Below are 24,980 nucleotides of genomic sequence, written 5' to 3' on the forward strand. Positions count from 1 at the left end.
TGCAACATTGGGGTCAGAAGCCATCTTGTCATGTCCACAGCTTATCAGGTAAATTCTTTGTCTTCCATATTACTACAGGTGACAGTTTTGCCACTTGCTTTTCTCCTATGTAGCACGAGTCAGCCTTTGCAAGTTTCCTCACTGCTTTTCCAGCTTCACTTTACCGCACAGTCCTACAGCCAATGCTATATATTTTTAGGTTAGTCAACAGCAGCACACCCCTCCTAGGTATCTTTTTATATATCAGTTAGCTTGTTTGTGTTAAAAAAAAATCCCACAAAACTTAGTGGTTTGAAAAACTAGCCTTCCAAAATTTTTATTTAGTTTCTTTTTCAGTTTATAGTTCGGTGGGTCTACAATTTGGGCTGGGCTTTGTGGTGGCTCTTTTGATCCAGGTGGGCTTGGCTTATCTCACTTGGTCTAGTAGCTCATGTATCTGCTGTTAGTTGGCAGGTTGGTTGGGGGCTAGCTTATCCAGGATGGCCTCACACACTTGTCTGGTGATTGGGTGGAGTTACTTGAACAGATGGTATGGCTGGGTCACTTGTCTCTTGTTATTTAGCAGGCTTTCCAAGGTTTATTCACATGATGATGGTGGCAGGAGATCCCAGGAGTGGCAAATAGGCAAGTCCCAGTGTGTGAGCAGTTTTCAAATCTTTGCTTGTGCCACAGTTTGCTTATATCCTATTGGCCAAAGCAATTCACAAAGCTCATCCATATTTAGGGCTGGGGAAATAGATGCTTACTCTTCCAATGAAGGATTGTGACCATTTTAAAAATCTGCCACATCCTGGACATATGCTTTTTTACCACAGTCTACTTTCCACTGTTTAATATTTTCAGCACCCCTGAAATTTGCAAGGGAAATGGGACTTGTGTCTTATCTACATCCTTGAGGATGTATTTGGTAGAATAAACTTCAACTGTATTTATTGCAAATATGAAAAATATATTCTGATTACAAATAACAAAGCAAATATTTACCTGACCTTTTAAGCTTTATATACTATTGATAATACTTGCATGTCCTGGGTTACTATTGAGTTGTTCTCGTTGATTACTAATCTAAATATTTTCATAAAGCAATATAGGCAAAGGATATACATGACAAATGTTGTAGAAAACACTGTGACTCACTTCATAGCCGGTCAACTTTTCATAAATTTTTATGTGTAAATATCAGTGTTTGAAGTAGATAATGGTATGCTGGCTCATGCAATATCCACTCTATTCCCTTCTTGTGTACTTCCTTAAGTTGTGGAGGCTTAAAAGATAAAACGAAAGGTCCAGAACTCTTTGCATCTAATATTCTTCATATTATCTGAGATTTCCCAGGCAGACTTATAGCTGAGATTTGGAATTTGGAAGTAAAATCACATTATGTATAGCTGAGTGCAGGAATAGAGCATCCTATAGGGGAGGATTCTGATTTTTCTGGAGTAGCTATAAAACAGGTCTTTGATAACAAAAATACAAATATTGTTTTGGTAAGTTTTGGTAAACAAAGGACACTCTGTCTATTTATAAAGGCATCATTGGTAAAGGTCTGTTATAGTATTCTGGAGATATTAGTGAATGCAGCAAGAACCATGGTCTATGGGGTGGCTCAGTGGGTTAAGCCTCTGCCTTCAGCTTGGGTCATGATCTCAGGTTCCTGGGATCGAGCCCCACAGCGGGCTCTCTGCTCAGCAGGGAACCTGCTCCCCCCACCGCCTACTTGTGATCTCTCTCTGTCAAATAAATAAAATATTAAAAAAAAATAAACCATGGTCTAGCAGCAGTAGGGATGCCCTCTAACCCTATCCCAAGAGAATGAAAAATGGATATTCTACTGGAGTAGAGAGGGAGAAAGAATTGTGCAGTGCAAGTTGCCTAGAGGAAAACAGCCATCCTGAGGCAACATACTTGAAGAGGGAGGGACCCAAATGAATAAATGTCATAAACTCGCTCTTTTTCTCTCCAGTCTTCTGGTATCTGCTCTGGTCCATCCAAGAAGAGTCCATATGGGTCATTGGCTTGTTAATGGAATTTGGTAGATCAGCCTCTTGAGACAGAGAGCAAAGTGGAAAAGGGCTGAGAGTAGGTCTGGAAGAGCACGTGGCTGAAAATCTGGTTCAAGTTTGTTGTAATTGTCAGATATTTGATCCATAGCATACTAAGTGGTAAGCAAAAGCCATAGTAGTGTTTTCACTATAAAATAATGAATTACTGTTCTGATTGCAGTTTTCCTTCTGTCTAGCATCCAAATTTGGTTCCTTGACTGAGATAGAAATTCTTTAAGCTACCTAATACCCTTAATAAATCCATTTCTTAGAAGGGATTCTGTTGTTGGAAACAAAGAACCCTGCCTGTGTACTAATGATAAGAGTAAAAGAATGGAAGAATAAATAGATGAAAATAATCGATGACTTTGTTTAAAATTGAAAAACATCAAGTTAAAACATAAGATAAATGTAAAATTATGTTAACACTAAAGAGAAAATATTTTGGTAAATTTAACATTCAGTATGGTAATAGAATATTATTTGAAATGACCAGTGTCTCTAAATCTTAAAGAAATGTACAGAGATAGAAGAGAAGAAATGTCACCACCAGATGTATGAGGAGACCAAAACCCCTAAAGCCATTTTTTTATTAGGTTGGTTATCTAGTATAAATCCCAAGACTTTTTGGTTATATGATAAGCTTCGTTATGATTTAGATATATCCCAATATCTCAACCAACTGGATATCACTGATACATTTTTAAATCTAATTATAGATGGGCATCCTTTCTCCAAGAAAGAAAATAATATGCCCTCCTATAAAATTTCAGGGTTTATGGACTCCTTCAAGGATATGTGTGAACTTGAAGTTAACAGTCCTTGTTTTGGAGAACTATGAAGATATGAGATAATTAGAGGTAGATGAAGGTTTGTAGTTATGACATAGTCAGTGCTAAGAGCCCCCGCTATAGCAATCCTAAAGTGATTCCATAGAGAAACCCAGATCATTGAATATGAGCTGGTATATTTTGTTCAGTAGCAGAACTAATCATTTTCTTCTGAATTTATAATAACTTGAGAAGTGTATGACTTTGCATCAGAGACCACATTTGCTTTTACTTAAGTTCTTGAGCTGTGGCAAGTCACACATTTCCTGGAGTCTATTTGAGGCAAGACAGCAAAAACTGGCACGATTCATAAATAAAATTGGGAAACTGTATTGAATATGATCCATTAAATTTATATTAAATTGTGTTTTACATTTTAAAACCACGAGCAGTAGAAAGAAAATATATGTGGTGAGGAAGATACATGCATAAAGGCACACTATGAGTATATTTGAGCATTATTTTTGTCACTTGTAAATCAGCCTTCAGCAACATCTTCAATAACAAAAATGCAAAATATCTGCTATTTTAAGTATTCTTGAGGCAAGTAACAGGATGTGTGGTACATATAACTGTTTTTCCCCATACCCCTACATGTTACCATCTGGGCTCAAGTAGTTTTTAGGTAGTTGACAAGGCTTTTGTTGTGCTTTTCCTCCTCCTCCTCCTCCTCCTCCTCCTCCTCCTCCTCCTCCTCCTCCTCCTCCTCCTCCTCCTCCTCCCCCTCCCCCTTCCCCTCCTCCTCCTCCTTTTTTTGTAAATCCTTGTTTCTTTGAGAATTAAGATAAATGAAGATAAAAAACAAATGTAGATTTGTGCACCTAAAACACAGGTTTTCCAGGAGGAAATTATAGGGATAAGGGGGATATATGAGACTATGACTGTTAGATGATGGTGGAGCATCCTACTTTGTTAACTATAAACATCTTTTTAAATTTAAAATGTTATCATTTAATATGCTAGTATAACTATTATGAGTTGAGGTGTCAGGTTCATTTAGGTTAAAAAATAATTTTATTATAAGCTTCAGAATTGTCCACTCTATTGATTTACAATTTTCTCTGCAGTAACACTGATCTTTCTGTATTATAACTCTCGTCTTTTTGGAAATCAAACAAGCTTTCACTAACAAATGACTCTTTTTATATGAAGCCTTAAAAATGTAAGATACATTCACTTTGTAAGAGAAGAAGGAAATTGGGGTACAAATTGTTTGGAATGGGAGTGCAACTTGTTAATTAAATTCTTTGTCACCATCAATATGAATTTGAGTGATTGAGTACACGAATAGCAAAGGCTACACCATATATAAAAATAAAAATGATCCACAGAGTCAGCATAGCAGCAGTCAGTACAGGTGACCAGTAACTGACGGCTTTCCTTATTTTTGCCCTTGCTTCTTAGGGGCAACTGGAGAAAGCCAAATATATAACTCCTAACCAATCACATAGTTAGCCCTTCTACAGCTGCCCCATGCCAGTAGCCTCCAGTAATGGCGTACCTGAAGCCTTCCCTTCTTCTCCACTAGAAAGCTATTTGGTCTGCCTGCCTTTGAGTCTCTGCCAAACATGAGTAGTGGTGGCTGACCCCTTGCTGTAGCAAATTGAATAGACTTTGCTTGTTGTGGGTTGTATGATCTTCATTCACAGCCTTGTTTATTTAGTTCTTCCTCTCTTAGCACTCTGAGATTATATCTGTATGGTTCTTGCATTGAAGAAATAGCATGTTTGCTTACTGGCCTTCCCCATGAGAGTGGGATACCCTAGAAGGAGGCATGCCTTCCAATGTGTGACAGCATGGGCTACAGAGTAGTAGTACTGAGAAATACTTACCCATTTATTTGCTGAATGGATGGACATCCTTTTTTTTTTTTTCTTTAATCAGATGTCTTTTTTTTTTTTAAAGATTTTATTTATATATTAGACAGACAGAGATCACAAGTAGGCAGAGAGGCAGTCAGAGAGAGAGGGGAGGCAAACTCCCTGCTGAGCAGAGAGTCCGATGCAGGACCCTGGGATCATGACCTGAGCCGCAGGCAGAGGCTTTAACCCACTGAGCCACCCAGGCACCCCATGGATGGACATTCTTAGCACTGTGTTAGTGGTAGGACATCAGGGGGTAGCATACATAGACTCTAATCTCAAAACACTTAAAAAATTTCTCAATACTTTTCTATGTAGAAGTTGCCAAACATGCAACTTGCAACTTTTGATGATGTCCAAAGATAACTGGATTATTTCTGAAAACAAGATAGCATCATTTTGGATTCAAGGGCTACTATTTAGATAGAGTATTTTTACCAGCTTCATAAAATTTCATGACTCATTGAACCATTTTACTCTTGCTCAGTTTTAGACCAAAACCCTATTTAGTAGTTGAATTTTAGTTAGCTCTTAATGGAAATTTGTCCCTTAAAATTCTAATATTCAGGAATTATAGGTTTAGAACCCTATTTCTTGTTTTCCCCTACATAGTAAGATAGTTTTATGCAAGAATTTGCTTGTAAATGACTCATTTAGGTGAAAGAAATTGATCGATATTTAGAGGAATGATACTGCTCACAAATTATTCCTTCTGTAGTCTTTCTTTGAGGATACCTTATTTTCTTTCTTTCTATCATCTATTCCATTATCTATTCTATTATCTACTCTATAGCAATAAACAATAGAAGAGCAAAGCAAGCATTTTCTTTGCTATGTTCATTTTTTTTCCTTTTCCCCAAAAGTTTTTATCCCAGTCTTTATCTATTGAGAATATGACTTATTCTCTTTTCTTATCCTTCCCCCATCTCTTTCTCTGCCTATCATTCTTCAAGTATTCTTGAGCACTAACAGTACTAGGCATTGGAGATACCATGATGGACAAGACAGATACAATCCTTGTTCTCATGAAACTTACATCTAAATTGGAGAAGATACACAACAAGTTGACAAACTGGACAGCTAACATTTGTGGGAAGTGCTATTAATTAAATAACCAGGGTGATGCAGAGACAGGGGCTGAGAATTTATTGCCATAGTTCTTCAGAGAAGGCTGTCAGGGAAGAACTTTCTGAGGAGCAGATATGTAAGATAAATGTACTCTGTCCCCTTTATTTTTCCCGTTCTTCAGATTGAATTAATATGTTTCAAAATCCAAATTTCATCCATTAATTTAAGCTTTCTAAAATTCACATATTGTGACTTCACTTTTGGCTGCAGCATGTGGGGCATAGAAGGAAGAGCTACACATCTTCTTTCTCATTGAGAAGGTCATTTTGGTATATGCTTGTAACTTGGACCATGAACTGTTTATTGTCAGTCAAGGACAATCATAGAACATAATCTGGTCAACCGCAATAGACTGGGTACCTTAGTTTTTTCAACTGAAAATAAAAGTAAAATTGATAGCATCTATTTCAGGAGTTGGCAGACTTTTCCTGTCACAGGCTAAATAAACAAATATTTTAGGCTTTGCTGAATACATGATCTGCTACAACTACCCGACTCTGCCTTTGTAGGGTGAAAGCAGTCACAGATGCTATATGTAAATGAATATGACTGCATTCCAATACGACTTTTTTTTCTTTTCCTTTTTTCTTTTTTTTTTTTTACAAAAACAGATGGTAGGTCAGATTTGGCCCTAGGATCCAGTTTGGCAACCCCTGACCTAACTAATAGCTCCAAGTTGTAAATGAGGTAATTGACTTTCTATACTAAACACATTGTCACAGTATGAGTCCTCAGTAAATGTGTTATATTTAGTAAAGTTATGATTAGTATTATTATGGATCTTACAAAGGTGTCAAATCCAGAGCAAAATTCTCAGTTTGATCCATCATCAAACGTTTACTGTTGTGCTCTTTCATTTTCCTCATTAAAATTCACTTGTATTTGGAGTTCCTTTGAGCCTTAGCCAAGTGAGCAATAGATGAATAAGCTGGGAAATTCATGGGTAATCCTTATTGATTGTTAACCTAAATATGTTTTTATTTATTTATTTATTTATTTATTTATTTATTTATTTTTTTGTCAGACCAACTTTTAGTGCCTTTAAATAACATTAGAAATAATAAATGTCTTACAGATAATTCCCCAAATGGCCGTGGGCTATAATCACTATCCCTAAAAACAGGACAATTTGTAGTTCACTTGGGTATTTTCTATCCTCTCTGTTCTCAGAGTCCTTTTTCCCTTTATTTGTGTCTGTTCTTACAATCAATATCATCAATATCATCCCTGGGCCCTCCTATATTTTTGTTTTCTTTGTGTCTTTTGTACTTAACCTCATAGCACAATGTGTAGGTTAGAAGTAAGATGATTTAAAAATTGCTGCTGCAGGTTGTCTGGAAAGTTCTTTCAAGTTAGAAGGAAAGGTTTTTAAATTTTTTGCCATCAAGAACAATAGAATGCTTAATTAGATTAAGCATGAAGACTCCTGTGTGTATCAATTAATGTATACTCTTCTATTTTTTGTGGGTGTATTACTAATTTTGAAATGCATTTAAGTACATTGACACAGAGCAAGTGAAAAATGCTAAATATTTTTGGAATGGTTGAAAGACTTCTCTCCCACCTCTGCCATGAAATTAAGCATTAGGCCAAAGAAAGCAGTGCTAATGTTAGGGAATACACAAAATTTTACCTTTTATTTTGTTTTACTTAATTTAATTTTATTATGTTATGTTAGTCACCATAGAGTACATCATTGTTCTTTTTTTTTTTTTTTTTTTTTTGCACCATTAGTTTTTGATGTACTGTTGCATGATTCATTGTTTTTGTGTAACACACCCAGTGCTCCATGTAATACATGCCCTCCTTAATACCCATCACTGGGCTAACCCATCCCCAGACAGTCCTCCCCTCTAAAACTCTCTGTTTGTTTCCCAGATTCCATAGTCTCTCATGGATCCTCTCCCGCTCTGAGATCTGCCCCCCCTTCATTTTCCCTCCCCTCTCCTAATGTCCTCCATGCTATCTATTTCACATGTAGGTGAAACCATATGGTAGTGCTATCTTCACTTATTATAAATACTAGTGGGAGAATAAGCTGCATTTTAGTTTATACTGGGTATGATTTACATTGAGAAAAAATTAATTACATAAATTCAGTTACATAAAAATATTGTGGTTACTAAGATACCTCAAAGTATATATTTAGTGATCCTGGAGAAGAGAAAAATTCAAGTGTCTGGAAAGCACATCAAACTGGAATGGTGAGACAACTGGAAAAGTCAAATGTGTGAAGGGTGCCTGGGTGGCTCAGTGGGTTAAAGCCTCTGCCTTCAGCTCAGGGCATGATCCCAGGGTCCTGGGATCAAACCCCGCATCGGGCTCTCTGCTCAGCACGGAGCCTGCTTCCTCCTCTCTCTCTCTGCCTGCTTATGATCTCTGACAAATAAATAAATAAAATCTTTTAAAAAAAAAAAAACAGTTAAATGTGTGAAAGAGAAGACCAGTCAGTTGGGGGAGGAGAAGATGGCTGCTTTCAAAGTAATGAGAAGGTTGATATACTGAAGAGGTACCAAATTTTTAGGCTATAAAATTCCCAATGGCACAAGTAGGCGGAATGAGTTTTTGCAAGAGGGCAGAATTCATGGTGTAAATCAATGGTTGTGGACCTGTTTTGAGTTGCTGAGTTGATGGCAGATGTACTTACCAATGATTTGCAAATGTTTGCTTAGGATTTCAGCCTTGTAGATCAGCTCCAAGCTACATTGGGGAAGGAGTTTGCATGGACCCCAGACAAAGTGCATAGAATAAATGAGAAAACTTTCTAATAAATAGAAGTAAAATACACAGCCTGATGAATTTCCCATCACCAAAAGAGTTCAGGTGGGCAGGAGTGATACATGATGACCTGTCTCAGATTTCACAGAAAGAACCATTGTTTATTTAATTAATTGCATACTTTCTCTTCATTGGCCCTCCCAGTGGTTCTTTGACCAAAGATATATTTAGATACGTATTTTTTTTTTAAGATAATATCTTCTACTCAGCAAGTTTGTTGAATACTTTTCTCCAAGTATTTAAATTAGGGTAATTGAAATCTTCATCCATATAACAGTGCCTGCACAGGAATGAATCAATAGTTAGTGCAAAATCCTTACCAAGTACCGTTTGAAATCATTACAGGTGTTGAGTGTGCTATCTATCTAGAGCAGTACAGACAGTAGCATTCTACCATGAATATCATGCTCATTTGTATACTTTATCAATTCTTCAGTTCTAACTATATAGCTCATAAAATCATTCCGTTCAGAGATTTCTCTGAAAATTCTGATATTTGGCTTACTTGGGAATTTAGGAAACCATGATTGTTTTGAAGTGTTTTTGTTTTTGTTTTTGAAGGGAGGGAATTCAGAACTCCATCTAATAAAGGGAAATACATTTTGCCCTATAACCAGTCTTCAGCCTGGATTTTTAAATGATGAAATTGAATACAGATGCATTATCTAGCCTTTCTACATATCCATCTACAGGTTTTTAAAAAGGGGCTTCTAAGAGGGATGCAATTACCACCAATTTATCCTGAATTTTCAGAGAGACTGTATGGTATGGTTCAGTCAAAATGTGGTCCTTCGAATAGGGACACCAGCATCATGTGTAAGCTGGTTATAAATGCAAATTCATGGCTATCCCCTTAGTCATTTCAATCAGAACCTCTGTTGATCACATCCAGCAACTATTTTTGACAGGCTTTCCAAGCTTTTTATTAAATGAAGTTTGGGAACCACTGATGTAGTTGAAGCTAAGTGGGTTTTTTGGTCATTCATTTTATTTTATTTATTTATTTATTTTAAAGATTTTATTTGTTTGACAGACAGAAATCACAAGCATGCAGAGAAGCAGGTAGAGAGAGGGGAAAGCAGGCTCCCTGCTGAGCAGAGACCCCCCCCCCATACGGGGCTTGATCCCAGGACCCTGAGATCATGACCAGAGCCAAAGGCAGAGGCTTAACCCACTGAGCCATCCAGGCGCCCCAAACATTCATTTTAATCTGAATTTCTCTACTTACTAATTCTCTAAGCTATTGGATCTGTCTGTGCCTGTTTTTTATAAAGCAGGGATAATGAATTTTTCAAGGATGCTAGAGGGTTAAGGAAAATGTATGAAAAGTAATCAAGTCTAGCCAGTGTATAGTATTGGCAGAGTTGTTTTTATTTTTTTTTTAATTGGAGTAATGGTATGTACTATTATTTGAGTTTTTACTTGGTACCGAAGTAATTACTTTGCATATATTCGCTCACTTAATCCCCATTGCAACCTTATTTGTTATGTATTTTTATCCATTTTACAGAGGAAGAAGGTAAGGTATAGGATAGCGAATTTTCAGCTACATGATCTGCTGAAAATTGAATGAATGTTAACTTAGTTCCAGTGGTAACTATTTGTGTTGAATTTCCAAGTTTTAATTAAAGATACGATGTTTGGGATTGGTACTTTGGGTTCTATTTTGAATTTTAAAAATGCAAAAAAAAAATCATTTGTCACTAAGTGCTAATTCTCAAATGAATGTTACCTTCTTATATCTCACTGTATCATCTATCTACATGGTGGTTTATTCATTGGTTTACTATTGGCTAATTTAATTTCTTAGAGTCTTTCCATCAGCTTTAAAACATTGTCAGTGATGCTCTGAGTTAAATAATACCCGAGGTCTCATTGAGAGCTACACTTAATCATTTTTCCTATTTGTGATTTGAATAGCCCTTCTTTAGTACATTATCATTTTTTGCAGTATATGGATTGAACCTAGGGTTAATTACATATTTTTGACTTAACCACCATTTCCAATTTCAATATACTCCAAGTACAATGTACCTAGAGTGTTGATTTCTTTATTGTCACACTAAAAGGATAATATATTTTCTTGAGAAAGATGTCCTGAAATCATGGGGACTTTTGACCGGGGGTGGGGAAAAAAAAAAGGCTGGGTTGAGTTCAAGGCTAATAAATATGTAAAATATTCCTTCAGGACTGGGTCATGCACTTTTCAAATGAAACGCTCACATGATACTGCTGTGAATTGAAAATCAGTGCCCTCTGGCCTGCCAGGTTCTGATGGCCCTCTGAACACTTTTAATCAGCCCTGGCTTCCTGACAGTGATTAGTGAGAACTCAACTATTAGGAATTACTTTTTTCATGATTCCTAATATTTTCCCCACCTCTCTGTTGCAATTATTGCTAGCTCTGTGGGGTATAAAGTTTATAGTCTCAAATTTTTCTCTAATACAGATGAGACGATCTCATCACTTCTTTTGTTCTGAGCTTGTGGGAAGTTAGAGACTTCTGACTAAGGGATCTTTCGAAGTGAACTAAGAACTGGGTCACCAGATATGTTTTGTGTATTCTCTTGAGTATAGGAACAGTGAAATGGAAATAAGTTTCTAGAAAAAGAACACCTTATAATGTAGTGCTCTCAATTAGCAAATTAATTCTCTTCTTGGTTGAAACAAAAAAAAAAACAAGCTACCCCATTGTCATCGTCAAAATCAGTATCCTTGCTGCTGACATAATACTTGATGTTTGCTTTCCAAAATGGTAAGCCAATAACTATTTTATTAACTTGTTGTAATTAACACAAAGAACATGCATACACTCATTGAAAGAGCCAAACTATAAATAATAGAAAGCCCATTTGTGTGGGTGCCTTGGAAAAATATTTTTTGGCCATTTACATATTTTGTACCAAAAAAAATCTTAGGTGTTCATTAATTCTTAAAAGTGCAGTTTTGTCTCCCTCCCAATCCCATCTTGTTTCATTTATTCTTCTCCTACCCACTTAAGCCCCCATGTTGCATCACCACTTCCTCATATCAGGGAGATCATTGGGAGGGAGACAAACCATAAGTGACTCTTAATCTCACAAAACAAACTGAGGGTTGCTGGGGGGAGGGGGTTTGGGAGAAGGGGGTGGGATTATGGACATTGGGGAGGGTATGTGCTTTGGTGAGTGCTGTGAAGTGTCTAAACCTGGTGATTCACAGACCTGTACCCCTGGGGATAAAAATATATGTTTATAAAAAATAAAAAATTTAAAAAAAAAGTGCAGTTTTGTTTCCCTTATATAATCTTCTAGAACAGTTGGTTTCCGTATGCAATTTTTATTTTCATTATACAGAAGATTTTTGTTCTTAATTACTTCTTCAAAGCTGTTAGTTACTTTAATTGATAAATTAAACAAACTTCTTTGTTAGGTTTTATTTTTATATTTAGAATGGTATTCCTTCTTAATTTTCAGCTTCCTCAAGAACTATGATCTTGATGGTACTTTAGGTACTGTTTAACTATGAGACTGTTAGTTACATACTCACTTTTTTCTCTTTTTATTTTCATTTCCTTCATTGTCCTTTGGAGGGGGAATGTTTTTTATAAAAGTTATGAACTACAGAATTTTTACTAGAAATAGCAGTTGAGTGTTTGCAAAAGAACACTTGAAATCAGGAAGAAGAGAGAAAGAGAGGAAAGAATAGGGATTAACAGAAAATCATAGCACACACTGAGTGAAGGAATGACACAAACACACTGTCCAATGATGAATTTGTGGCCTTATGTTAACCTAATAAAAGAAACTATTTCTCTCTGGTACTGCTTATGTCCAGTACTGTTTATGTCTGTTCTAATAAAAAGCTTTTAAAACAGGAGTTAAGCTTTTAAAACCTGATTCTCTTTATATGTCACATTTCCTAGGGATCGTCTCATGCCATGTAAAGAATCATTTTGCCTTTGTATTAGAAACTGTGACTAAGAATTTTTTTGGTACAAAATATGTAAATGGCCAAAAAATATTTTTCCAAGGCGCCCACACAAATGGGCTTTCTATTATTTATAGTTTGGCTCTTTAAATGAGTGTATGCATGTTCTTTGTGTTAATTACAAGTTAATAAAATAGTTATTGGCTTACCATTTTGGAAAGCAAACATTAGTATTAGGTCTATTTCTTTCATTTTGTTTTTCTTCATTAGTTTGACAATTCTTTAGAAAGTGATTATACAATCTTTTATTTATGGCCAGGTCAGAATTTGTGGTTTATATATTTAATAGAATGTATGACAGTTTAGTTAATGGGAGTGTAGACTGTGGGATTTTAGTCTTCTGTCATGTTTTATGTGTTAATTAGACTAATATGAAATGGTTGCATATATCAAGAAATATCAAAAGTTTGGTCTCTATATTCTTGAAACCGTATGTGATATTTTCCACATAATTGTAAAAGAGCACCTTTCAAGATTTTTATCTCTATCTTTAGACTCAATAATACTAAGTATGATTAAAATCTATTATTTTTCTATCACTGAATTAAAATAAAACTTTTTAAGCCATTATTAGGCAAACGTTTCTTTTGCAGACAATTCTATTATTATTACTATTCCTTATATGCCCTTCTGACATTTGTACATTTTATTTTAAAATTGGTGCTGTTGGGCTCATTGGAAAATCTGACTATCTTAGGCACTCAGTGGTTCTAACTTGAGTTGTCGCTCATTACGATTTCAGTATAAAATATAAGCCGGTGTAATGATTAATGATGGATTCTTTGTATACAAACATATCAGGAAAAATAAAAAAATATATAAAACCCTAGATAAGATTTTAACTCTTCCTTGAACTAACCATTAGCTGTTTTTCATCATACCTGTTCCAATTTTAATTTATCCTATTGTTAATAACGTCTAGGATAACACGTGGATAGCATCTTACCCTACTCCTAACCCCTTGGGAATTCAAAGCACCATTAAAATTTCATGACCAAGTCAATTAAAAAAACACATACCATTTTGTATCCTGTTTATCAAATTGCTTTGGAATCCTATTTACTTAGTATTCCATTTCTCTTAAAAGAATAGGAATTAGTTGGAATAACTGCAGCAAGTTTGTTTTATTTTGTTGGTTTGTTTATTTTTACACACTGTTTCTAATTCCTTTCTCTTTAAAACTTCTGATGCCAAATATGTGGAGGTTTTTCCCCATACCAATGAGTTCTCTTAATTGTCTGGACATGAACAGGGTGTCCTACAGTTCAATTCTGATATTAACTATCTAGAGTTAATGCCGATCCCACAGAATAAGAGCTCAGTCCCACAAGACCACTCTCACATCAGATACAAATTGCAAGTCCCAAATTTCTACCTGTGCTCCTGGCCACGTGGCTAGAGATTGGGAGTTCTTTTTTTTTTTATTTTAAATTTTATTATTTATTCATTTATTTTTTATAGCCATATAATATATTTTTATCCCCAGGGGTACAGGTCTGTGAATCGCCAGGTTTATACACTTCACAGCACTCACCATAGCACATACCCTCCCCAATGTCCGTAACCCCATTCCCCTCCTCCCAACCCCCCTCCCCCCAGCAATCTTCAGGTTGTTTTGTGAGATTAAGAGTCACTTATGGTTTGTCTCCCTCCCAATCCCATATTGTTTCATTTATTCTTCTCCTACCCTTTTAACCCCCAATGTTGCATCTCTACTTCCTTATATCAGGGAGATCATATGTTAGTTGTCTTTCTACAATTGACTTATTTCGCTAAGCATGATACCCTCTATTTCCATCAATATCATCACAAATGGCAAGATTTCATTTCTTTTGATGGCTACATAGTATTGCATTGTGTATATATACCACCTCTTCTTTATCCATTCATCTGTTGATGGACATCTAGGTTCTTTCCATAGTTTGGCTATTGTAGACATTGCTGCTATAAACATTCGGGTGCACGTGCCCCTTCAGACCACTAGGTTTGTATCTTTAGGGTAAATACCCAGTAGTGCCATTGCTGGGTCATAGGGCAGTTCTATTTTCAACATTTTGAGGAACCTCGAGGCTGCTTTCCAGAGTGGTTGCACCAGCTTGCATTCCCACCAACAGTGTAGGAGTGTTCCCCTTTCTCCACATCCTCGCCAGCATCTGTCATTTCCTGACTTGTTGATTTTAGCCATTCTGACTGGTGTGAGGTGATATCTCATTGTGGTTTTGATTTGTATTTTCCTGATGTCGAGTGATATGGAGCACGTTTTCATGTGTCTGTTGGCCATCTGGATGTCTTCTTTGCAGAAATGTCTGTTCATGTCCTCTGCCCATTTCTTGATTGGATTATTTGTTCTTTGGGTGTTGAGTTTGCTAAGTTCTTTATAGATTTTGGACACTAGCCCTTTATCTGATATGTCGTTTGCAAATATCTTCTCCCATTCTGTCAGTTGTCTTTGGTTTTGTTAACTGTTTCCTTTGCTGTGCAAAAGCTTTTGATCTTGATGAAATCCCAATAGTTCATTTTTGCCCTTGCTTCCCTTGCCTTTGGCGATGTTCCTAGGAGCATGTTACTGCGGCTAAGGTCGAAGAGGTTGCTGCCTGTGTTCTCCTCAGGGATTTTGATGGATTCATTTCCCACATTGAGGTCCTTCATCCATTTTGAGTCTATTTTTATGTGTGGTGTAAGGAAATGGTCCAATTTCATTTTTCTGCACGTGGCTGTCGAATTTTCCCAACACCATTTATTGAAGAGGCTGTCTTTTTTCCATTGGACATTCTTTCCTGCTTTGTCGAAGATCAGTTGAGCATAGAGTTGAGGGTCTATTTCTGGGCTCTCTATTCTGTTCCATTGATCTATGTGTCTGTTTTTGTGCCATTACCATGCTGTCTTGATGATGACAGCTTTGTAATAGAGCTTGAAGTCCGGAATTGTGATGCCACCAACTTTGGCTTTATTTTTCTATATTCCTTTGGCTATTTGAGGGCTTTTCTGGTTCCAAATAAATTTTAGGATTATTTGTTCCATTTCTTTGAAAAAGATGGATGGTACTTTGATAGGAATGCATTAAATGTATAGATTGCTTTAGGTAGCATAGACATTTTCACAATATTTATTCTTCCAATCCGGGAGCATGGAACATTTTTCCATTTCTTTGTGTCTTCCTCAATTTCTTTCCTGAGTTCTTTATACTTTTCTGAGTATAGATTCTTAGCCTCTTTGGTTAGGTTTATTCCTAGGTATCTTATGGTTTTGGGTGCAATTGTAAATGGGATTGACTCCTTAATTTCTCTTTCTTCTGTCTTGTTATTGGTGTAGGGAAATGCAACTGATTTCTGTGCATTGATTTTATATCCTGACACTTTACTGAATTCCTGTACAAGTTCTAGCAGTTTTGGAGTGGAGTTTTTTGGGTTTTCCACATATAGTATCATATCATCTGTGAAGAGTGATAGTTTGACTTCTTCTTTGCCGATTTGGGTGCCTTTAATTTCCTTTTGTTGTTTGATTGCTGAGGCTAGAACTTTTAGAACTATGTTGAATAGCAGTGGTGATAATGGACATCCCTGCCGTGTTCCTGACCTTAGCCGAAAAGCTTTCAGTTTTTCCCCATTGAGAATGGTATTTGCGGTGGGTTATTCATAGATGGCCTTGATAATATTGAGGTATGTGCCCTGTATCCCTATACTTTGAATAGTTTTGATCAGGAAGGGATGCTATACTTTGTCAAATGCTTTTTCAGCATCTATTGAGAGCATCATATGGTTCTTGTTCTTTCTTTTATTAATGTATTGTATCACATGGATTGATATGTGGATGTTGAACCGAACTTGCAGCCCTGGAATAAATCCCACTTGGTCGTGGTGAATAATCCTTTTAATGTACTGTTGAATCCTTTTGGCTAGTATTTTGGTGAGAATTTTCGCATCTGTATTCATCAAGGATATTGGTCTGTAGTTCTTTTTATTGATGGGATCCTTGTCTGGTTTTGGGATCAAGGTGATGCTGGCCTCATAAAATGAGTTTAGAAGTTTTCCTTCCATTTCTACTTTTTGGAATAATTTCAGGATACTAGGAATTAGTTCTTCTTTAAGTGTTTGGTAGAATTCCCCCGGGGAAGCCATCTGGCCCTGGGCTTTTGTTTGTTTGGAGATTTTTGATGACTGTTTCAATCTCCTTACTGGTTATTGGTCTGTTCAGGTTTTCTGTTTCTTCCTGGTTCAGTTGTGGTAGTTTATATGTCTCTAGGTATGCATCCATTTCTTCCAGATTGTCAAGTTTGTTGGCGTAGAGTTGCTCACAATATGTTCTTATAATTGTTTGTATTTCTTTGGTGTTAGTTGTGATCTCTCCTCTTTCATTCATGATTTTATTTGTTTGGGTCCTTTCTCTTTTCTCTTTGATGTCTGGCCAGGGGTTTATCAATCTTATTAATTCTTTCAAAGAAGGAGCTCCTAGTTTCATTGATATGTTCTATTGTTTTTTTGGTTTCTATTTCATTGATTTCTGCTCCGATCTTTATGATTTCTCTTCTTCTGCTGGGTTTCGGGTTTCTTGCTTGTTCTTTCTCCAGCTTCTTTAGGTATAAGGTTAGGTTGTGTTCTTGAGACCTTTCTTGGTTCTTTGAAAGGCTTGTACTGCTATATATTTTCCTCTCTGTTGTGTCCCACAGATTTTGAACTGTTGTGTTTTCATTATCATTTTTTTCCATGAATTTTTTCAATTCTTCTTTAGTTTCCTGGTTGACCCATTCATTCTTTAAAAGGGTGCTGTTTAGTCTCCATGTATTTGGGTTCTTTCCAAACTTCCTCTTTTGGTTGAGTTCTAGCTTGAGAGCATTGTGTTCTGAAAACATGCAGGGAATGATCCCAATCTTTTGATACCGGTTGAGACCTGATTTAGGACCCAGGATGTGATCTATTCTGGAGAAGTTCCATGTGCACTAGAGAAGAATGTGTATTCTGTTGCTTTGGGATGAAATGTTCTGAATATATCTGTGATGTCCATCTGGTCCAGTGTGTCATTTAAGACCTTTATTTCCTTGTTGATCTTTTGCTTGGATGATCTGTCCATTTCAGTGAGGGGAGTGTTAAATTTCCCTACTATTATTGTATTATTGTTGATGTGTTTCTTTGATTTTGTTATTAATTGGTTTATATAGTTGGCTGCTCCCATGTTGGAGGCATAGATATTTAAAATTGTTAGATCTTCTTGTTGGACATATCCTTTGAGTATGATATAGTGTCCTTTCTCATCTCTTATTATAGTGTTTGGCTTAAAATCTAATTGATCTGATGTAAGGATTGCCACTCCTGCTTTCTTCTGATGTCCATTAGCATGGTAAATTCTTTTCCACCCCCTCACTTTAAATCTGGAGGTGTCTTCGATTCTAAAAAGTGTTTCTTGGAGGCAACATATAGATGGGTTTTGTTTTTTTTAATCCATTCTGATACCCTGTGTCTTTTGATTGAGGCATTTAGCCCATTAACATTCAGGGTAACTATTGAGAGATACGAATTTAGTGCCATTGTATTGCCTGTAAAATGACTGTTACTGTATATGGTCTCTGTTCCTTTCTGATCTACTACTTTTAGGCTCTCTCTTTGCTTAGAGGCCCCCTTTCAGTATTTCCTGTAGAGCTGGTTTGGCGTTTGCAAATTCTTTCAGTTATTGTTTGTCCTGGAAGCTTTTTATCTCTCCTTCTATTTTCAATGATAGCCTAGCTGGATATAGTATTCTTGGCTGCATGTTTTTCTCATTTAGTGCTCTGAATATATCATGCCAGCTCTTTCTGGCCTGCCAGGTCTCTGTGGATAAGTTTGCTGCCAATCTAATATTTTTACCATTGTATGTTACAGACTTCTTTTCCCTGGCTGCTTTCAGCATTTTCTCTTTGTCACTAAGACTTGTAAATTTTACTATTAGGTGAAGGGGTGTGGACCTATTCTTATTGATTTTGAGGGGCGTTCTCTGTGCCTCCTGGATTTTGATGCTTGTTCCCTTTGCCATAATTGGGAAATGCTCTCCAATAATTCTCTCCAATATACCTTCTGCTCCCCTCTCTCTTTCTTCTTCTTCTGGAATCCCAATTATTCTAATGTTGTTTTGTCTTATGGAGTCACTTATCTCTTGAATTCTCCCTTCGTGGTCCAGTAGCTGTTTGTCCCTCTTTTGCTCAGCTTCTTTATTCTCTGTCATTTGGTCTTCTATATCACGAATTCTTTCTTCTGCCTCATTTATGCTATCAGTGAGAGCCTCCATTTTTTATTGCACACATTAATAGCCTTTTTGATTTCAACTTGGTTAGATTTTAGTTCTTTTATTTCTCCAGAAAGGGCTTTTATATCTCCCGAGAGGGTTTCTCTAATATCTTCCATGCCTTTTTCGAGCCCAGCTAGAACCTTGAGAATCGTCATTCTGAACTCTAGATCTGACGTATTACCAGTATCTGTATTGATTAGGTCCCTATCCTTCGGTACTGCCTCTTGTTCTTTTTTTTGTGGTGCATTTTTCTGCCTTGTCATTTTGTCCAGATAAGAGTATATGAAGGAGCAAGTAAAATACTAAAAGGGTGGGAAAGACCCCAGAAAAATATGCTTTAACCAAATCATAAGAGATCCCAAATCCTTGGGTGGAGAAAAGGGATAAAAAGAGGTTCAGAAAAAAGAAAAACAAAAAAACAAAGAAACAATTAAAAAAAGAAAATGAATAAAGAAAAATATAAAAAAGAAAAATATATATATGATAAACCAGTTCAAAAATGTTAAAAAAGAAAAGGTTAAAAGTTAAAAAAAATTAGAAGAAGAAAATAAAATTGAAAAAGAAAAAGAAATTTAAATTAACTGCAAGACTAAAGAATCATGAGTTCCGTGCTTTGCTTTCTCCTCCTCTGGAATTCCGCTGCTCTCCTTGGTATTGAGACTTCACTCCTTGGTAGGTGAACTTGTTCCTGGCTGGATTTCTTGTTGATCTTCTAGACAAGCAGCCTGTTGTAGTGATTCTCAAGTGTCTTTTCCCCAGGCAGAATTGCACAGCCCTTACCAGGGGCGGGGCTGAGTAATCCGCTAGGGTTTGCTTTCAGGAGCTTTTGTTCCCTGAATGCTTTCTGAAGCGTTCCAGAGGACGGGAATGGAAATGGCGGCCTTCCAGTCTCCAGCCCGGAGGAGCTGAGTGCTTGGAGCCCCACTCTTCAATGTGCCCTCAGAGAATAGCGCCCAATTACTCCCATCTCCCTGGCTTCTGGCCGCACTCCAAGCTCACCAAGCCTGCGACCGGTTCAAGGTAACCCTGAGCTGAGAGCTCACTCCTCGGCTCTGTCTCTGTAACCAGCTTCTCGGTTCTAATACCTGCAAGCTCTGCAACACTCAGACACCCCCGGTCCTTCTGTGGCCCTGGGGGACCTGAGGCCTTGCTGACCCTGCATGATCTTCACCCCGGTTTAGCCTCTGGAGTGATGTCCCTCAGCGGAACAGACTTCCTGATTTTGTGCTCCCTTGCTCTGCTGCTTGCCGGGAGCTGGCCCCTCCCTCCGCGGTCTATCTTCCCCTCGCTTTGGATTGACTTCTCCGCCAGTCCTACCTTTCAGAAAGTGGTTGATTTTCTGTTTCTAGAATTGCAGTTCTTCTTCTCTTTTATCTCCCTTTGGATTTGTGGGTGTTTGCAATCTTTAGATAAGCTATCTAGCTGATTTCCTGCTACCTGTTATAGGCTCAGCCTGCTACTTCTCCGCCATCTTGACTCCTCCCCCAAGATTGGGAGTTCTTGTCACCCTGCCTCAGGTTTGATATGTGCTAGAACATTTAACAGGTCTCAGGAAAGCCCTTTATTTATTATTTCTGATATTCTAAAGAATTATCAAGCTATTACTGATTTATTATAAAGGATACAACTCATAAAATCAGATGGAAGAGATGTATAGGGCAAGGTGTATGGGAGGGGAGGTTTGCACCCTGCCAGCCCTTCCATATGTTGACTAACCTGGAAGCTCTGCAAACCTGGTCATGTAGTGTATGTTCTGGTGTTTGCACTACATAGACATGATGAATTAAACCAGGGACCATAGGTGCCAACTAAATCTCCCCTCTCTCTCTCCCTTCTCCAGAGACTGAGAGATAGGACTGAAAGCCTCAGACCAGGCTTTGGTCTTTCTGGTGACCAGTCCCTATCCCAAAGCCATCTAGGGTCCCACCAAGGGTTGTCTTACTAGATTAGGTGCTCCTGTGACTTAGGAAATTATGTAGGATTTGAGAGCTCTGTGTCAGGAACTAGGGAGAAAGACCAAGTATCTATTTCTCATTGTACCACATCTTCTATGATCAAAAAGAAGCCCTGAGAAAGACTGCTGCTTCTCTCACGCCTGCTGAAACATCCAGAATGCACAGAACTCTCCTTTTTATTCAATCACAGAAGTGATAACCAAATAACCTTTTTTTTTTTTTCTAGCTAACTCATCTTCTTGCTTTTCAATCTCACATTTACAACAGGTAAGAAAGAAGCCTGTCCCCCCACCAACATTTTTTTTTTTTGTATCTCTCCTAGCCTTTAACACATTGCCCTGTCTATAGCATACTCCCAAAATATTTTGAATGGACTCTAAAATTAGCACCAGAGTAGCTTCTTGAAGTTTTCATTCTTTTACATATTAATAAACATTAAAAACAACCATCACAACAATGAAGACTTGCAAAAATTGAATTCCACTTGTGTGGAATTGTGCTTAAAAACTATGCTATGCATTCTCTCTAATTCTTAAAATATGTCAAGGTATGTCTTTGTTTCCCCACTTAATACATGAAGCTCAGACAGCTTAATTGACTTTCCCAGAGTGACACAGCTGAGATTCAAATATAGGACTGTTTGTATTATACTACTCCTCATGCCAGAAACTTTTTAAGAGTTGTCTATATATATGAACTGGATTTTTACAAAATGAAATAGAGTTGGCAAAAGTTACAGTGTTATTTTTACTGCCCTATTTTCTAGTGCCTCAAAAACTTTGGTACGTCCCTATCCCAAACCCCATGGGTGGAGATATATTTTATATTTCTACATGAGGTTTATTTCATCTATTTTAATATCCATGATGATGAAGAAAATGAAATTAGCTCTGTATCAATGTTTTTACATTGGAAAGCTTACATCTATTTAGTATTTTGCCTTAAAATTCAAGAAGAAAGGGGTATTTTCCTTACTGTACAGCTTTGTGTGTGAATACAAAATAGTAAAAAAAAAAAAAAATAGAAGTGACTATTAACTTCTATCAATAGGGTACAGTTTTATCCCTAGAGGTTTACTGCTTATTTAGAGCAATCAGTACCTTCTCAGTATTAGTGTGTGGTGGGGGTGTATAAAAACAGCAACACTTTAAGCTTTGAATTTTATAATAAAAACCATCAAGTAGCAATTTTTTATCCCCATTTTCATTCCTCTATCCAGGTGAAAGTATTTACCCTTTGTATCACTAGTTCAGTACTGTCAGAATTTTACCATCAGACAATCTGTTGATTGAAGACAATAGCTTTTTGGATAAGAGGTAGAGGGCAACTTAACTAATAAATGTGGCAGAATGATATTGACAAAGTTTTAGACTCTGCATTCTAGCTAGCATATATTCTGCATATAAATGGAAAAAAATCACATAGTCTGACAAATGCTAATGTTTCATAGAAAATTCTTTTCTGAGCTCTCTATTTTGCACAGATCTGATGGGAATTAAAAAGCTCTCTCTCCTCAACTGAAAAATCGATATTCAGAACTCATCTGATGTCAAATTTGGATCCCAGTTTAACCCCTGATTAATTGAAACATGTCCTATATTTCTTATTTTTTATTGTCCTTTGAAATATGCCATATGAAAATCTTCATAAATCCATTATTTCATCATATAGTTAAATGATAAATTGGGATGGCATCAGTTTAACAAAAAATGCAGGATTTTTGTCAAGTTAAGATTAAAAATGTTTCATTATTCAATTTACTCAGCCATACTTTCTACAGGAATTCAATACCTGCAGCTTTCCCATCCCTCTGTGGAATACTTCATCATCTGAGGTATGACCTCAGAACATCTCTTGGGTGAGCATGCATGTTAAAGGAAAAGAAAGGGATTACAGAATATTAATGTTTCCCAAAATTTACTTCTCTGTTGTGGAAGAAGATTATTCCTATCTGTTTCTTTTTTATTTTTTTAAGGTTTATTTATTTGAGAGAGAGAGCTTTGGGGCTCTCTCTCTCAAATAAAGTAAGGGAGTAAGGGAGAGTAAGGGGGGGGCAGGGGCAGGGAGAAGGAGAGAGAATCTGCAGCAGATTCTGCACTGATCATGGAGCCCAACACAGGGCTCGATCTCAGGACCCTGAGATCATGATCTGAGTAGAAACCAAGAGTTGGACACTAAACTGACTGTGATAGCGCCAATCAGGTGTCCTGGTTCCTATCCATTTCTATGCAAATTGCTGTGTGTCCTGCTGAAATTGAGATTCCTTCCCCACAGACATTGGCCTTTTGGCCAAGGGAGTGTGATCAGAAGTTAAATATATCACATCCAAGCACAAATCTTCAATGGCTGTTGTGTCTGTTTCTGCCAATTCTCTGGTTATTATCCCCCCCTTCTCTGCGAACTATATGTCCCAGGTAGATGTCTCACCTTCACCCTGGGCCCTTGAATAAAAGGACCTGAGAAGGGGCACCTGGGGGGCTCAGTGGGTTTAGCTTCTGCCTTCAGCTCAGGTCATGATCTCAGTGTCCTGAGATCAAGCCCCGCATTGGGCTCTCTGCTCAGCGGGGAGCCTGCTTCCTCCTCTCTCTCTCTGCCTGCCTCTCTGCCTGCCTCTCTGCCTACTTGTGATCTCTGTCTGTCAAATAAATAAATAAAATCTTAAAAAAAAAAAAAAAGGACCTGAGAAGCAGAGACCCATAGCTGCCAACGTTAAACAGCAGTGAGGAATAAATGTCTGTTGCCGTAAAAACATCCTTGAGTACATTTCCCCATAAGCAGGTGTTGGGTTGGGATGGGTTTCTATTAGTATAGCATTCTGAACCTATTGAGATTTGGAGGTTGTTGATTACCATAGCACAGCTGACTAATGAAAAGTAGTTGTTTGTACTTTTCACTCCAGGAAATTATGAATAGCGTGGGTTTATTTCAACAATAAAGACAAGAAAATGGTTAATTCCTTTTAGGGTTTAGAGCAGAGCATTGGGATTAATCTCATCTTAGAACTGCTCTGGTTTAAACATGGATTCATGGGTGATAGCTACTACTTGCAATTTATGAATATATGGAAATAATGGTCTATTATTTGGAACTTTATTACGTTGTGATATAAACAATGAATAGCTATTTTTCAACAATAATTGTTTTTATTCCCAAAGGCAAACATTTCCAAGTCTAATTCTGTTCCCATCCAATCTAAGAAACCGTCAAAGACTTTTGTTGAACTGAAATGGAATTTTATTGTATTGAATACTTTAAAAACAAATAGAACTTTGACTATAGTTGTAAATCTTATACTATGCTTCATTTTAATACGGTTTATTTTGTGTAAACTTGATTTGAATGTAACGATTATCTGGTCTATTACACCAAATTTAAGTAAACAAATTAAATAGTTAACAGGTTTAGAACAGCTATGCAACTATGAATATTGTGTAATCATTGGGGTTCCCACTCCTTTATCTTTATAATAGCTATAAAAATAACATTTAAACACAAACTCTACCAATAATAGAATCTGAAAAGTAAAGATTTACCTCTACTTCACCCTATACTCTTGCTTTTTAGAGGTAATAGCTGTCTCTTTTCTTAAAAAAAAAAATTCTATTTTTAGCTCAGCTTGTTACTCCCTCTGCCTGTGATCCTAAATGTCATTCTTGAACCTTGACTTCTTGATTTGTCAACTTTTGAGTTTATCAATTGACTTGTGATATGGTAAACTAGCCATTTAGAGCACTCACACCAATGTTCATCAAGCTTTGACATGCATACAGATCACCTAGTGATCTAATTAAAATACACATTATAATTTAGGACATGCAACATTTTAATCATACTTATTATTTGGTCTGTTTGAATTGGATTCTTCTGTCAACATGGGAAAAAATGATCATGTTTTAAAACATTTTTCTTCAGGTGCCTGGGTAGCTTAGTGGGTTAAAGCATCTGCCTTTAGCTCAGGTTATGATCTCTGGGTCTTGGGATGGAGCCCCACATCGGGCTCTCTGCTCAGCAGGGAGCCTGCTTCCCCCTCTCTCTCTGCCTGCCTCTCCACTTGCTTCTGATCTCTATCTGCCAGATAAATAAATACAATCTTTTAAAAAGAAGGACATTTTTCTTGGATATTCCTTCAGGTCCTCTTTACAGTTTTTTAGCTGTAAATGT

The 24,980-nt window shown here is 37.0% G+C and overlaps 2 protein-coding genes and 1 long non-coding RNA gene across 7 annotated transcripts in view; 1 reads left to right on the top strand and 2 right to left on the bottom strand.

Annotated features, from left to right (window-relative positions):
* LOC116587173 (protein FAM170A-like) overlaps positions 1 to 24,980 on the bottom strand; it is a 932,324-nt gene that overhangs the window by 340,893 nt on the left and 566,451 nt on the right. The window lies entirely within an intron of this gene.
* LOC116585999 (protein FAM170A-like) overlaps positions 1 to 24,980 on the top strand; it is a 65,588-nt gene that overhangs the window by 31,895 nt on the left and 8,713 nt on the right. For 2 of the 5 annotated variants that reach the window (XM_032335452.1, XM_032335454.1), the window contains exon 4: positions 22,585 to 22,653. The exons of 2 other annotated variants lie outside the window; for them this stretch is intronic. In XM_032335452.1, coding sequence (XP_032191343.1) covers positions 22,585 to 22,653 — 69 coding nt within the window. The remainder of the gene's footprint in view (positions 1 to 22,584; positions 22,654 to 24,980) is intronic. One more of the 5 variants, XM_032335455.1, reaches the window with a different exon arrangement.
* Positions 996 to 24,153, bottom strand: LOC116586011. The gene is made up of 3 exons (XR_004283854.1): positions 24,031 to 24,153; positions 8,711 to 8,714; positions 996 to 1,006 (listed from the first exon to the last, which is right to left on the bottom strand). It is a non-coding gene; the product is annotated as an uncharacterized LOC116586011 (long non-coding RNA).

This window comes from Mustela erminea, chromosome 3, assembly GCF_009829155.1.
Source record: "Mustela erminea isolate mMusErm1 chromosome 3, mMusErm1.Pri, whole genome shotgun sequence".
In the NCBI taxonomy this organism is placed as follows: Eukaryota; Metazoa; Chordata; class Mammalia; order Carnivora; family Mustelidae; genus Mustela; species Mustela erminea.